This window comes from Asparagus officinalis, chromosome 5 (assembly GCF_001876935.1).
Source record: "Asparagus officinalis chromosome 5, Aspof.V1, whole genome shotgun sequence".
In the NCBI taxonomy this organism is placed as follows: Eukaryota; Viridiplantae; Streptophyta; class Magnoliopsida; order Asparagales; family Asparagaceae; genus Asparagus; species Asparagus officinalis.
The window spans coordinates 102,306,180-102,319,198 of NC_033798.1; the positions used below are offsets into that span (position 1 = coordinate 102,306,180).

At 35.3% G+C, this 13,019-nt stretch overlaps 1 protein-coding gene across 3 annotated transcripts; it reads right to left on the reverse strand.

Moving 5' to 3' along the window:
* On the reverse strand, positions 5-7,473 carry LOC109840442 (VIN3-like protein 2). 3 transcript variants are annotated; one of them, XM_020409094.1, is made up of 5 exons: positions 7,455-7,473; positions 7,006-7,074; positions 5,383-6,061; positions 2,144-2,439; positions 5-1,249 (listed from the first exon to the last, which is right to left on the reverse strand). In XM_020409094.1, exons 2-5 carry the CDS (start codon positions 7,022-7,024, stop codon positions 309-311), a joined length of 1,935 nt encoding a protein of 644 aa, XP_020264683.1. In that variant the 5' UTR covers positions 7,025-7,074; positions 7,455-7,473; the 3' UTR covers positions 5-308. The 3 variants fall into 3 exon arrangements, with proteins under 3 accessions (XP_020264683.1, XP_020264681.1, XP_020264682.1); XM_020409092.1 differs by lacking the exon at positions 7,455-7,473 and adding an exon at positions 7,235-7,375; XM_020409093.1 differs by lacking the exon at positions 7,455-7,473 and having other exon boundaries at positions 7,006-7,375.

Sequence of the window (13,019 nt, forward strand, 5' to 3'; positions counted from 1 at the left end):
AATCTCTCAACAACAAGTCTTCTATAAATTCTACCACAAGTTAGTTCACAGTTATTCAATTCTCAGGTTGCAGGACACAAACACTCATGTGAGCAACATTTTCTAAACATTTCACTGAAAAAAGCTACAGCACCAATAACCCAAAATAGAGGGGGAAATAAACAATTATGAATCCTATGAAATAGAATTTCTTGCTACAGAAACAAACATTGTAATGCCAACTGCCGTATGAATTAGATCGATAACTTTATAAAAGTATAATTTCAATGGAGAATCAATTGAACAATTTTGCACTCAAAGAATGCCTCTCAATGCCAAAGCTTCATGCAAAATCCAGTAGGCATGGGTGGTGGCCTCTTGCTCCAAATTGCTTCAGAAAATGTATCCACTAACTGCCCTGCAAGACTCCCAGGATCATCAATTAAAGTATCAACATAAACACTAACGATTCTTCTCTCTTGTGGACTTGCTCTCAAGCTGAACCAAGTCAGAAATTTGACCCTAAAGTTTGTCTCAATATACCCTTCACATTCCAATCGTCTAATTACCTTAACACAGTACTCATATTCTCCTTCATTCGACGAAGAACCATCTTTAGTAGTTTTCTTTGATGAACTACCAGGCTCTTTTTCTGGCTTCGAGAGGCCATTGTCAAGGGAGTTACAGCTTGGATTAGGCTTATTAGCTTCCAATCTTGAAGGAGTTACAGGCAAAGTAGATGGAACCATTTCATTTCCAACAGGTGTATTTGATTCATTATCAGACTTAGGTATATTAACATCGGATGTCTGGTCTTTTTGGGCCTCGTGGGTCCTTGGATTTGGATCCTCATCTAAACCTGAACCCGAATTCATCGGTGTCTCTTCTTTCTCAATGCTATTGGATTCATTTCCTTCAGCCGAAGGATTGGATACACCACTAGTATTTGTTTTTGGGCTTTCATTACTTCTATCAGTTGTTGCTACAACTTCCCAATTTCCCAACTCTGTTGTGTTGCTGAAGGCAATCACTCTGAATATATATTCGGTAGCTGGAGAGAGATTGTTTATATGAAATTTTGTCTTAGGGTTACAAATAGTACCAGTGGGCTCTGAAGGATAGTCTTTGCTGTTGGCCTTTCGATGATACAAAGTGTAGCCAAGATGCTCTTGGGGTAATAATGTGTTGTCTTCTGAACCTAGTATCAGTGTTAGAGAAGTTGAGGATACGTCTTCAAATTTGATAAAGCTTGAGTGTGGCACAGGGGATTCTGCATATGAATAGATGAAAGATGAATAAATGTGAGCAACATAAGATCAATAATTTTATAAATATGTTGAGGTTCTACATAAACATATCAAATTAATAGCATTCAGACTCATATTTCAACACATTTAGGCCATGTTTTGTTACTTGGAAAAGTTTTCAAGTTCACAGAGTTCTCCAAACAAATTCAAATTCGGTGTTATTTGGGCCATCAACTTTGCTGTCTTGCACTTTTTAATATGCTGTTTGATTAGCACAAATATCTCTAAAATACTAATTAATTTATAAGTGTTAATATTTGAATGATTTATCATGAGTTGAATAGTCAAACAAACAAATTTAAATTGTCAATACCGCTGATCCATCGAAATTCACTACTTTTTGGTTGGAAGATTAAGCATAAATATTGAAAGGACAGTAGTGGATCTTTTGGCATCTATGAGAGATTTTCAGCCAACCAAACATACATTTTCTAGAATCAGTCCATCATTGAATTAAAGTAGCTGATTCGTACATCTATAACATGATAGTTAATTGCTAAACAAGTAATATGCCTTGACATTTTACAGTTCAATTCACTTCTCAATCAAACAAAGAAAAATTTAAAAAGATCGATTGTTGAACTTTCATAAATAAATATAAAATCTATGAAAATATTTTAAACTGTAACTGCTTGATACTGACATTTCTAAAGCTGTTCCTTCATATTCTTATTAAATTTATATTCAACACCCCAATAAAATTTTCAATTAGAATGGAAATAATTTAATCTTCCACATAACAAAAAAATTATTTTATAAAAATAAATAACTTGGTTTTCAAGTTCACAGACTTCTTTTTTGCATAAATAACTTGGTTTCATGTTCACAACGATAAAGAAGTGAACGTGAAAACTCACTCTTGTATAGCGAACCACTTAAAAATATGGAGTCCCGCAACTCTACAGCACGAGCACAGAGCTTCTGGACTTCAGCACCAACAGAAAGTCTGTTAACAATCCCACGAGCCATATTTGAGAAACCATTTACCGGTCCAACTTCAGACTCTAGTTTCCTCATTGCTGTATCTACAATCTCATGCAAATTTTGGTACTTCCCACTAGACTTGAGAAATCTATGGCTTAAAGAAACCCTTTGGTACAATGTATCAACTCTCCTTGCCTCTTTTGCATACATGAGTTGCTTCCTCCAGCATCTGTAAGAGAAGCAAGAAACAATTGACTTAACATAATTACATGATATATTTTCTTGCAACTATATACCCCAACAGATTATTTAACGGCAGTGAGTACAAAATGAAATGGTAATTCTTTGGTTTGGTGATATTATACATTGATATTGACATCCAACATAGGTATCAAAAATGTCAAGTATGTTATCAATCGTCCAATTTGGGGACCTTCCAAGAGTTTGACAAGGGGGTACAGTGATAACTAGTAGTTATATATGTAAAATGGGCATACAAACTCAATTATCAATATGGCCTTTTAGTCCATTATTTGATTAATATCAATATATAAATGTTATGACAACACAACAAAGTATTGATAACTGAACACATCGACTTTAACTGAACAAGGTATTGTACAACATTGGATACAACAATCACTAGATATAATAAATGTATTGTATTGGATTTATCTATTCATCTGAAACATACTTCGAAAGTTCACATTCATCACTTTTAACAAACTATCACGAACCAACTTCAAAATATATTGTATTTGATTTATCTAGTTATCTGAAACATACTTATAATATTAACAGCGCAAAAATTATCACTTTTAACAAACTATTATCGATCAGCTTCAATACCCTCTGAAGTCGTTAACAGTAAAACTCATTTGTAAGAACATAATACGGGACGTGAAAGGAAAGGAAAACAGAGAGCTCAAGAGAGAGAAAGTCCCTTAGAGAATGGACTGCCCTTGTTGCTGTTGTTGTGAAAGCAAGGAACCAAAACATAAGAAAGTGAGGCAGGTTATGTTCATACTAAAATTTTGACCAGTGAAATAACTGAATTATTGTACTATATTAATATCTTCATGTAATCCATTTACTTAAAGCATAATCTGCTTATGCATTATATGCTACTGGACTGAAGAAGTAAACAAGAACAGTTTTTTACAACATTGATACTGCTACAAAAATTGACCACTTTGATGACTCTCACGCAATGGCCCTTTCATGAGCATAAATAGAACTTCTCACAAAAAAAAAAAAGCTAAATGATTATCTCCTAACCTGTAGTGGGCAAAGTAGAAATTTTAATACCAAACTTTGAAGGGTTAACTAAGACGGGTTATTCATTCAAATGTCAGCAATGTACTTAACAATTACGAACAAGCTGGCCCAGTTCATTATGCTTCGTGTTTAGCAAGGCAATGAGGGTAAAACCTCTTATCTGCTCTTAACCAGTTGCCAGATGATATCGTTCAATTGCTTGATCAAAAGCAGGATAAACTAATAAATGAATAGATATGCGTCTGTGTATCTATATGAATAAATACAAACCATACATCCACGTATTGTGTTAAATAGAGCTTTCACCTGAAACGACAGGTTAGTTCAATAAGAAATCTTATGAATTTGATCCTATTGACATATACAGGGCAAAAACATATATGCATGTAAACAGAGTTCTAACCTTCTCTAAAATTTTACGAGGTTGATCCAATAAGAATACCACTAACAATATGAAAATAAATCTCTATAGACAAAAGAATGCAGTATACCATGGAAAATGCAACTTTCTCAAAGGGTCTTGCTATCCTACTCATAGTCCTCTTTTACTACAGGAGAATATTCGGTATACTGCATATTGTGCCTTGTTACATGAACTTGAACAACATAACCAATAGGTTTTTTTTTTACACGGAATCACCCCTAAATTAGACCTCATTTCAATTATCATCCTTAGTATCGTCTGCGTTTCAAAATACCACCCTATGTGCCATGCTGTCACTATATAACCCCTTAAGTCCACTTCCGTCCAATTTTTCAGTTAATATTAACAATAGGTTAAATATACCCCTTTTTTGCCCAAAAAAAGGAAAAACACTAAAATAGCCTCATTTCACATTACCACCCTTAATTATGCGAGTATCAAAATACTACCTGTATGTGTCATTCAGTCAACATATAATCAACCACCTTGTTTGACTGAATGGCACAAAGGGGTGATATTTTGGAAGTAACTAAGGATGATAACGTGACTGGAGCTTTCCCTGTAAATTATCCTACCCAATAATATAGGTTAGCTTCCTTGACCATATGTCTTCCGGGGCCCACGGCAATGCCCTTTCTTGCTCGTGAGTTCTTCAACCAGGAACCACAATGTTCCATACATACATCTTAAATTTTGGTCAATCTTTATAAATTTTTTTAAATTTATTAGATGAACAAATTTTTTTGGTGAAAGCCATGAAGATGCTTAAAACTGACTCCTTTTAGTAACCAAAAACATCTGCTCAAGGAATCATGACTTTGTGCTATGATGAACATCATGTATCTAGTAAGAATTAGTTGCTTTTCAAAGCTAGAAACAACCATATGCTGAAAGAAAACAGTTGTTATTGGTTAATTTCAAACATGAAACATGACTAGATTCCAGCATTAATTAATCTCTCAAAAACTTGCACCCTTTAATCTATGATTCTATGCACATGTTAATACCAACATATATCAGCAAACAGACATGCATTATAATATGCAATCCTCTGATTTGTGAACAATATGCACAGAATAAGCATCAACTAGGTATGGCAGAAAAACCATGAAATAACCTCCCAAAAATTATCAGCATTGCAATACTTGGTGTGAGTAAGGCTTCGGTAATCCTCATTCCTCATTTACTACTGAGCAACCAGTAAGTCCACTACAGCATCTTACTATAAAGAAACTAGTAAAATAGATACCTCTTTACTGATATGCACCGGTTGCCCCAAAGAAACACAAATGTCCAAGTAAATGATATAGACCACAAATGCGTGCTCAAGGGAAATTCATGCAATCAGTGGCCCAGAGAAATATGATGACACGATATAAGTTGTGCAAGATTTGAAACTAAGACAAACACTGACTTTTATATATCACCATGCAAGGAAATAAACCGAAGGGCAGAGCAACTGGTACTTACGCTAGCAGATCATTCACTTTCTGACAGTGAACACAATAATAACTGCCATCTAGTTGTATGCACTTCCCACTCTTCATAACACCAGCTCGATCATGATTCAGAACACACTCGATGTGGTAAGATATGCCGCAGGAATCACCCTGATATGGATAATCCGAATTGCAAACCAACCAAAGGCTTGGGTCCTTATTCTCATCGTACTTGTAACATATACCACATGCACACCGTTTGCAAAAAGGACTATCTATGCTTAAAGTGGCTTTGCAAACTAAATTTTCACAGAGACGGACATTTCTAGAAGCTTCACCGCCATTATCTACTGAATTATTGCTTGTATCAATTGGGAGACGAGAAGGGTGATCTGTCTTTCTCTGTCTTTTGGAAGGGGGTTGATTGTTGGTTGGAGGCAACTGAGGAATTGGGTCAATGTCTTCAGTAAGTTTTCCAGATTTCTTGTCAGACACAACCTTAAAAAGATGTTCTATTAACTTTTGCTTTGTTACTCCGGTGTACTTTCTCTCCTTTCCCATTTCTGCACAAAGGATTTCTATAAGGTCGCGGCGGCTCCATGTTTGTAGCTTTTCAGGTGCAGTTTCTGGCCATTTAGATAATTCGTGAACCAGTTCCCTCTTCTCGTTCATGCTTAGCTTACAGCATTTGGATGGGTCAAGTACAAATCCTAAAAAAAGAAACCAAGTCAATTTTGAGGAATAATGTAGCATGTCGTAATAATTAAAATAGATTCAAAAGGGCACTCTACCGTGGAAGAGAGTGGAGAAAAGAAAACTCAAAATGTTCCAAATATTTGATTAGCTACATCATAAGCACAAGGAAGACATACGATGCGAAAAATATATTTGTCTGCATCTAAATCAGAAAAAATGTGCTGGAACTGGGATTTTCCTTCTGGTACTGTTATATGTATCTCCATGAAAAATACATGTATCTTGATGAATAACTAACTACTAAATAACACTGATGCATCTTTATAAGCAGACTCAGTGCACATAAAGTCTTAAAATCAGCATATTTAGTAAAAACTGGAAAAGAAACAAGCAAAAGGTCTACCAGGTACAAGTTAAAGAAATCATATGAACAGTTAAACCATATTTCACTTTAAATTAACAAATAGGCAAACTTCATAAAAATTCAGTAGATTAAAAGACCAAGCATAAACTAATCATCCACCTAAGAGTTGACTTTCTTAAACCCAACATGCACCAATTTCTTTATAGTTGCTTAGACCACAACTACAGCTCCAATCCTTGCACCAAATCCATGCACAAATGTTATCGAACATTAATTTCAAACATAATGCATAAACTTATTCAAAAAGAGATAAAACCAGAACTCTAAATTCCTCTCGCAGTAAGAATAAGAAGGGAAAAAACCCAGATTATACAGAAAGAGAATCATCAAACTCTTTCGACTCACAAACAGACCCATTAACCCAGCTAATCAAGTACTGAATAAAGACCTCACAGGATCTTTAAAAATCAAATCTTTTTCACACCCAAGTCGATATTTCCCCCTAAATTCCATCCAATCTAGCAGATCGAGATCAAAAAAGAACATACCCAATAATAGAAAATAAGAAAAGTAGAGAAAACCAAAGAGGCTCACCGGAGAAAGGAGGATCCATAAGCGAGATCTGGTCACCGGCGCGGTCGCATTACCGCTTGCTCAGCAGCCCTGCAAGGCAACCACGCTCATAAGAACAGGGAGGAGAGGGAATTCACCTACCGTTATATATATATGCTTTCAAAAATTATTTTTTAATCATTCCTATTAATTATTATTCATTGAATAAAGATAGAAGAGAGAGAGAGAGAGAAAGAAAGAGGGCACGGACGCCGAGAAAGCAAGGAATCGAGAGGCGACTTCGTCTCTGAGTCCCCCCTCTCTCTCCCCCTTCCTTCTCTGGTCGTTGGGGCTTTTGTTTTTGTAGAGAGGAGGATAATAGCGTAACAGTAAGTTTTTGTAGCGATTTCAATGCAATAAATAAAGAAACTGGTATAAATCAAGACGTAACCAATGGGAGATGGCGAAGGGAAAGGGGCTGATAATCGCACCCTCTGTTAATTTGTAGATGCACCCTTCTGTTAATCCGGGGATGCGCCAGCTCTTTTGGTAAAGCCTTTTTTATGGGGCGGCAGAGGAGATGGAATTCGATCAACTATTTGACTGAAAAAGTGCTGACGGCCTCCGAGCAAAAGTGTTATTTAACTAGATTTTATGAAAAGGATATGTTCACCAACAGGGGCAGGGGTCGATGCTACTTGATGTTCAGATGAGCGTTTCATGTCAAAACTGTACTCCTCTGGTTGGATGTCAACCATACATCTAGGTTTCTGTGTTTTTTATTTGTTAATTAATTATTCTCTCTTAGTTATTTTTAGATTTCACTCTGCACGTTTGCGTCTTTTAACTTCCTACCCATCCTTCGTTCTTCTGTTGATCTCAGCATCGAAGTTTCGTCTCTGTCGGGTGCCCATCGCATGTCATCGATTTTGTTACCACCCAGTCTTCACATCTTTGCCAGCGTTCTATCATTTAATTATAACAACTCACAGGATTTCGACTCTTTTAATTTATATAGACTTGGACATTCTATCATTTTGATATTTATTATCGATCTAACCTCTCTTTTATTTTGTTCACCGTGAGTTTAAGGAGGAACATGAACTGTCACATCTCCCTCTGTCTCTCTCTAGATTTTCCTTCTTTATAGGTTGTCCTTTGAACCTCTTTTCCGTAGGACTTTTTTATAGACATATCATATACTTCTACGTACGAGGAGCATTAGCCCCTCTGATCAACGAATTAAAAGAGACTTCTTTTATCAATGCACTTTGTTATGGGTGTAATCCAGATTTTATAATTGGAGTAGTCACAACTGAATATGCCACGTCAACAAACGACTCGAGCAACAAAGTAATATGCTTATTCGCATGGGACGTCCACGCTAGCATATCTTGACTGTAAGAAGCCTCTCGAAAACTCTCTAGTTAAGCGTGCTTTGATCATAGAAGTAAGAGGATGAGGGGCCTCATAGGAAGTACTCAAGCTTAGCATAAAAAAAGATCAGACCGCGTAAAGTTACTTTAAGGCCTAAGTAATTATCGTGACTGCCTCAGTTTAGGATGGCCAAGAATCTTACTTGGGCATTGGAGAGGGCATCGGTGAGTAGCCCACCATTGTCAATCTCACGATTTCTCTGCATTACACAGACCAAATCAAGACCACATAGTCGTCAATCATCTAAGGAGATCAAAAGGGTTCCTTGCATAAGTCCAATGTGAAACTCAAAGGCCTCGAAGACTGTCAACTTAGTCCATGGGTGTCCATAGGAATGATATGATCTTGCTATCCCACAAATGGTGGAGGATCCTAATAATTAAGTTTTTAGGTTAAAATTGAGGGGTAATATTTTGTAATTATGAAAAAATCAAACCCTCCAAGAGAATTTGGTCGAGGCCCGCTTACTCTCCAACAATCATGAAGTGTCCTGGGAGAGTTATTTGTGTTGTAAGACAAAAAGGATTTAGATCCTTTTCACTATGAAAAAAGTAGTGGGATGACCACTACTAAATCACAACAATTGATCATCTAGTGTATCGTTATGATTTTTTCTTTGAGTGCAAATTACAAATGAGTACAATATACATGAGTACGATGAGTGTTAGATTTAGAATGTATCACAATCACTCATTAGATAATCAATATTAGTTAAAATTAGAAGTAGTGGTGTCCCCACTGCATTTTTGTAGTGGAGAGGGTCCAAATTTCAGACGGAAAACAACGATTTGAGGCAGCAATACTCTTGTTCAATGAGTGAATTACATCACATCTTCTAGTCAAACTGAGTTCTATGGTAAACCTTGCCTTATTGGTTTTGTAAGCTTGTCCTCTTTTTAACATGCAACTACGTGATCTATGTTGCTGGCATTTTGCTCCTTTTGATGACGTCCTTTGGAACTAGAAACTAATGTACGTGTGGCTCCAGTGGAAATATATCTAGGGTTCAAACCTAAAAGAATCCAACGGCCCCGTTTGGCAAAGGGTTAATGAAGAGGGGTTAAAGAGAAGGATTAATGTACTTAGCCCATTTGATAATCCGAAGGACTAAATTATTAACCCGTTAAATAAGTTTTATTTTAGCCCTTATGACCAGTTTTAGTGTTTGGGAATAACAATGATTTTGACTATTTTCTTTACAATTAGAAGGGTTAACTCTTATTCCATCTAAATAGGAGTATTAGTAAACCCCTCATTTTGAGGGGTTAACTCATTTTAACCCCTCTAGAGGGGTTAACTTAACCCTTCTATATTTTTTATGTTTGGCAAATTATGGAGGGTTAACTCACTTTAACCCTTATATAAATTTGTTGTGTTTGGCAGGTTAAGAAGGGGTTAAGTCTCCTTAACCCCTCACTTAACCCTTTGCCAAACGGTACCAACAAGTTTAGATGGATTTTGTAAAATATACGCCAACTGTTTGTTTCGTTGTAGTCTGGAATTAATTTGTAGTCTGACTAATAAAAATTATATATACACGAATGCTATTTATCTTTCGAACAATATAGAAACATGCGAGAGAATAACAAAGAAAGCCATAAGAGAGCAGATGATAGTGCAAGTAGAGGGAGAGAATATAACAAATTAACAATGCTACATTGTGCTAATACAAGCAAAAAAGATAAATTATGCGAGGGGTTACAGCGTAGCAAGTATGTTAAGTCACTATACTAAACTTATTTTAAAGAGAACTGCCATAAACAAATATAAACTAATAACTAATTATAAACTAACTAAGAAAATAGTTAATTGGGGATAAGCCCCCTGTGATATCACTCAATTGCGAGTAGACCTTTTAATTATATTTGTGTGAGTAGGTCTAGTACTGTACTATTTACCCATGTACAAATTCACCTTTTTACTGAATGTTTTCGACTCTATTAGAAGTAAATATCAATTGTGGGTCTATCCTCGCCAGTAGATTTGTAAGGGGTCTATCCGCCTCCTCTTTGAACAATATTATGAGTGAAAAAAAACTCACTCAAAGGGTTTACTTGCATAAATAGAACTAGATTGAGTCTATTCACTGTTGGGTGATACTTTAGAAGTCTATTTGCAATTAACCCTTCAGAAAAGCAACGAAGGATAGAGATGTGTAATAATGTACGTGATACCTGCACTTCCCCTTTTGTGTATATATAATATCTATACCTCTCTTGAGCGTTGATGTCACTTTCTTTCAAGGCGAATAGGAATCAAGAATCATTGATAGCTGAAAATATCTTTTTCCATTACTTCCAATAGGAATATTAGAATTTTTCTATGAACTATTTAATGGAGAAAAGAAGAAAAAAAGAATAATAGGGTTAATCTTGCACTATTTTTGACAACACAAGGCACACGCTACAAGTTGACGTGTTCTTCCTTACGAATTGTGATTGGGATCAAATTATAATATATCTATGTTTGTGGAAAATTATTGGAGTTGTATAGTACTAGAGTAGTACGATATTAGTTGAAACCGTTCATATATCTCTATCAAATATCTAACAGTTAAGAGAGTAAATAAAAGTAAAAGAAATGCCATTTTCGTATCTTTTAAAGGATCCGATGCCAAAAAAATATTAATTATTTATATATTTTAACATTTCGTTGTAGCGGGAATGTACTTTTTTAACAGCTTGAAACTTAAGACTCATATAACGGTAACAAGAGGGTAACACCTTTTTTAAAATCTATATTAAATTAGTGACCAACAAGATTCAAACCGCGATTGGCTCTAATAACTTATGAAAATCTCTCTAACTAATATATCAAACCTTTAAAGTTATGATATAGCTTGACGGTTATAGTTTTATACCAATAGCTATTATACGTGCATATAATTGAGTACAGATATATCTCACCTAGCTTTGGAAGCTACCGAGCGCGAGAGAGAGCCGCAAAGGACGCCAATCTTCTTCATGGGACCACTAAGTATTGCAACCTCTCATCTATTTTTTTTGTAATGCTTATAAAATTGTCAAACCTCTCATTTATTTTTGCATGTTTCTCTTATTAGTCATCTCATTTCACTTATAACAAACATACAAAACCCATGTCAGTTAGATTAGGATAATGAAATATCTCTATCAGATTTTGGCATCAGTGACAAGGACTTCAAGAGAGCATAAATCTATTTGTATAGTCCTATCAATTTTTAAGAAAGTTCACAAAGTTCAGTAACTATTCTTTTTTTTTGCCCCCAGTTGAAACTTGAAAAAAGAGTTTAATATTTTCAAATATTATATGTCATTGTGTCTTTTCTTGTGAATAAACTAAGTCATTAGATAGGTGAGTAGCTGGTACGGCAAAGAAAGAAGCCAAGTTGGATTCTAAAAAACATTTTGAACCCCAAAAAAGAATTGACAGGTAACGTGCTGGTTATAGTTGCGGACCTTGCGGTTCTTATCTCCTTCTTCGTGAACTACTTACATTGACTTGAAATTTCTGCTGTAACTGCTGCAAGTGGACTTGTAATTAAGGGGGAAAACTTATTAATTTGGCAAAGCAAGCATTAAGAAGTGCTTGACGAAATTAAGTAGCTGAAATGTGAAGCATCAAATAGACTTGTCAGCATATCATTATTGGCATATATAATGGTTTACAACACATATGTTGATAAGCGGGATATCTACAAAACCTAATCTATAGATGTATCTGTATCCGCGCTCCTTTAAGATATGACAATGAGAAATAAATACATATATCTTGTAGGATGCACACCCATACATATATAATTGAATGTTCAGTATTCGCATCTGAAGATGCAAGTACGTGTACTAATCATACAGTTGAAATATGTTTAACATTTAGATCAAATGATATGATATAGACACCTAATCTTAGCTTTACAGATCCTGACTCACTCCATATCCACTATTAAATGCACTCTCACTATAAATAGAATGAAATTATTTTTCGTACTTCTCAAAAATATATAAATAAAAACAACAATTTCCCTGTCCAGTGCAGTTGCACATGTCCAATATTGTATTAGAGGTAACAATACAACATTACTGTATGAAATAAGATGGAAATTGCTATGACATTGTTTCATAATTATTTCCTACCTTTTAAGGGTAAATTGCACTAAACCCACAAGAACTTTTAGCATTTTGCAGTAAACCCCCAATAACTTTCAAATTGCACTACAACCTTAATGACTTTCAGTACTGTAGAAAATCTCTAATAAGTTTTCGTGTTTTCAGATAACACCCATAAATTAGAACCAATAAACAACATAAAAAGACATTTTGAAAGGTTTTAGGGTTTTAGTGTAGTTTACCAAAAGATATTGAAGGTTTTCAATAAAAGTGGTTGTTAGGGTTGAACAATCGACAACCCGTGCCCTCCTTATCTTGTGACGAACAATTAAAAAGCAAGAAATCACAGTGAATCGAAAAACTTACAGGAAAGGATAAATACAAGAGGGAACACAAGATTTAACGAGGTTCGGCAAACCTGTCTACGTCCTCGGGAGCCATACCAGAAATTCTTTGATTATTGAAGAAGGTTACAAAGCTTGCAGTAGGTTTCTCTCTCTCTCTCTCTCTCTCTCTCTCTCTCTCTCTCTCTCT

What these genes read in the sequence shown, in the direction of transcription:
- LOC109840442 (XM_020409094.1), bottom strand. An exon ending in AAAGTGAATGATCTGCTAGC is followed by an intron (nt 2,440 to 5,382) that starts GTAAGTACCAGT and finishes CTTCTCTTACAG; the next exon opens with ATGCTGGAGGAAGCAACTCA. An exon ending in AAGTGGTTCGCTATACAAGA is followed by an intron (nt 1,250 to 2,143) that starts GTGAGTTTTCAC and finishes ATTCATATGCAG; the next exon opens with AATCCCCTGTGCCACACTCA.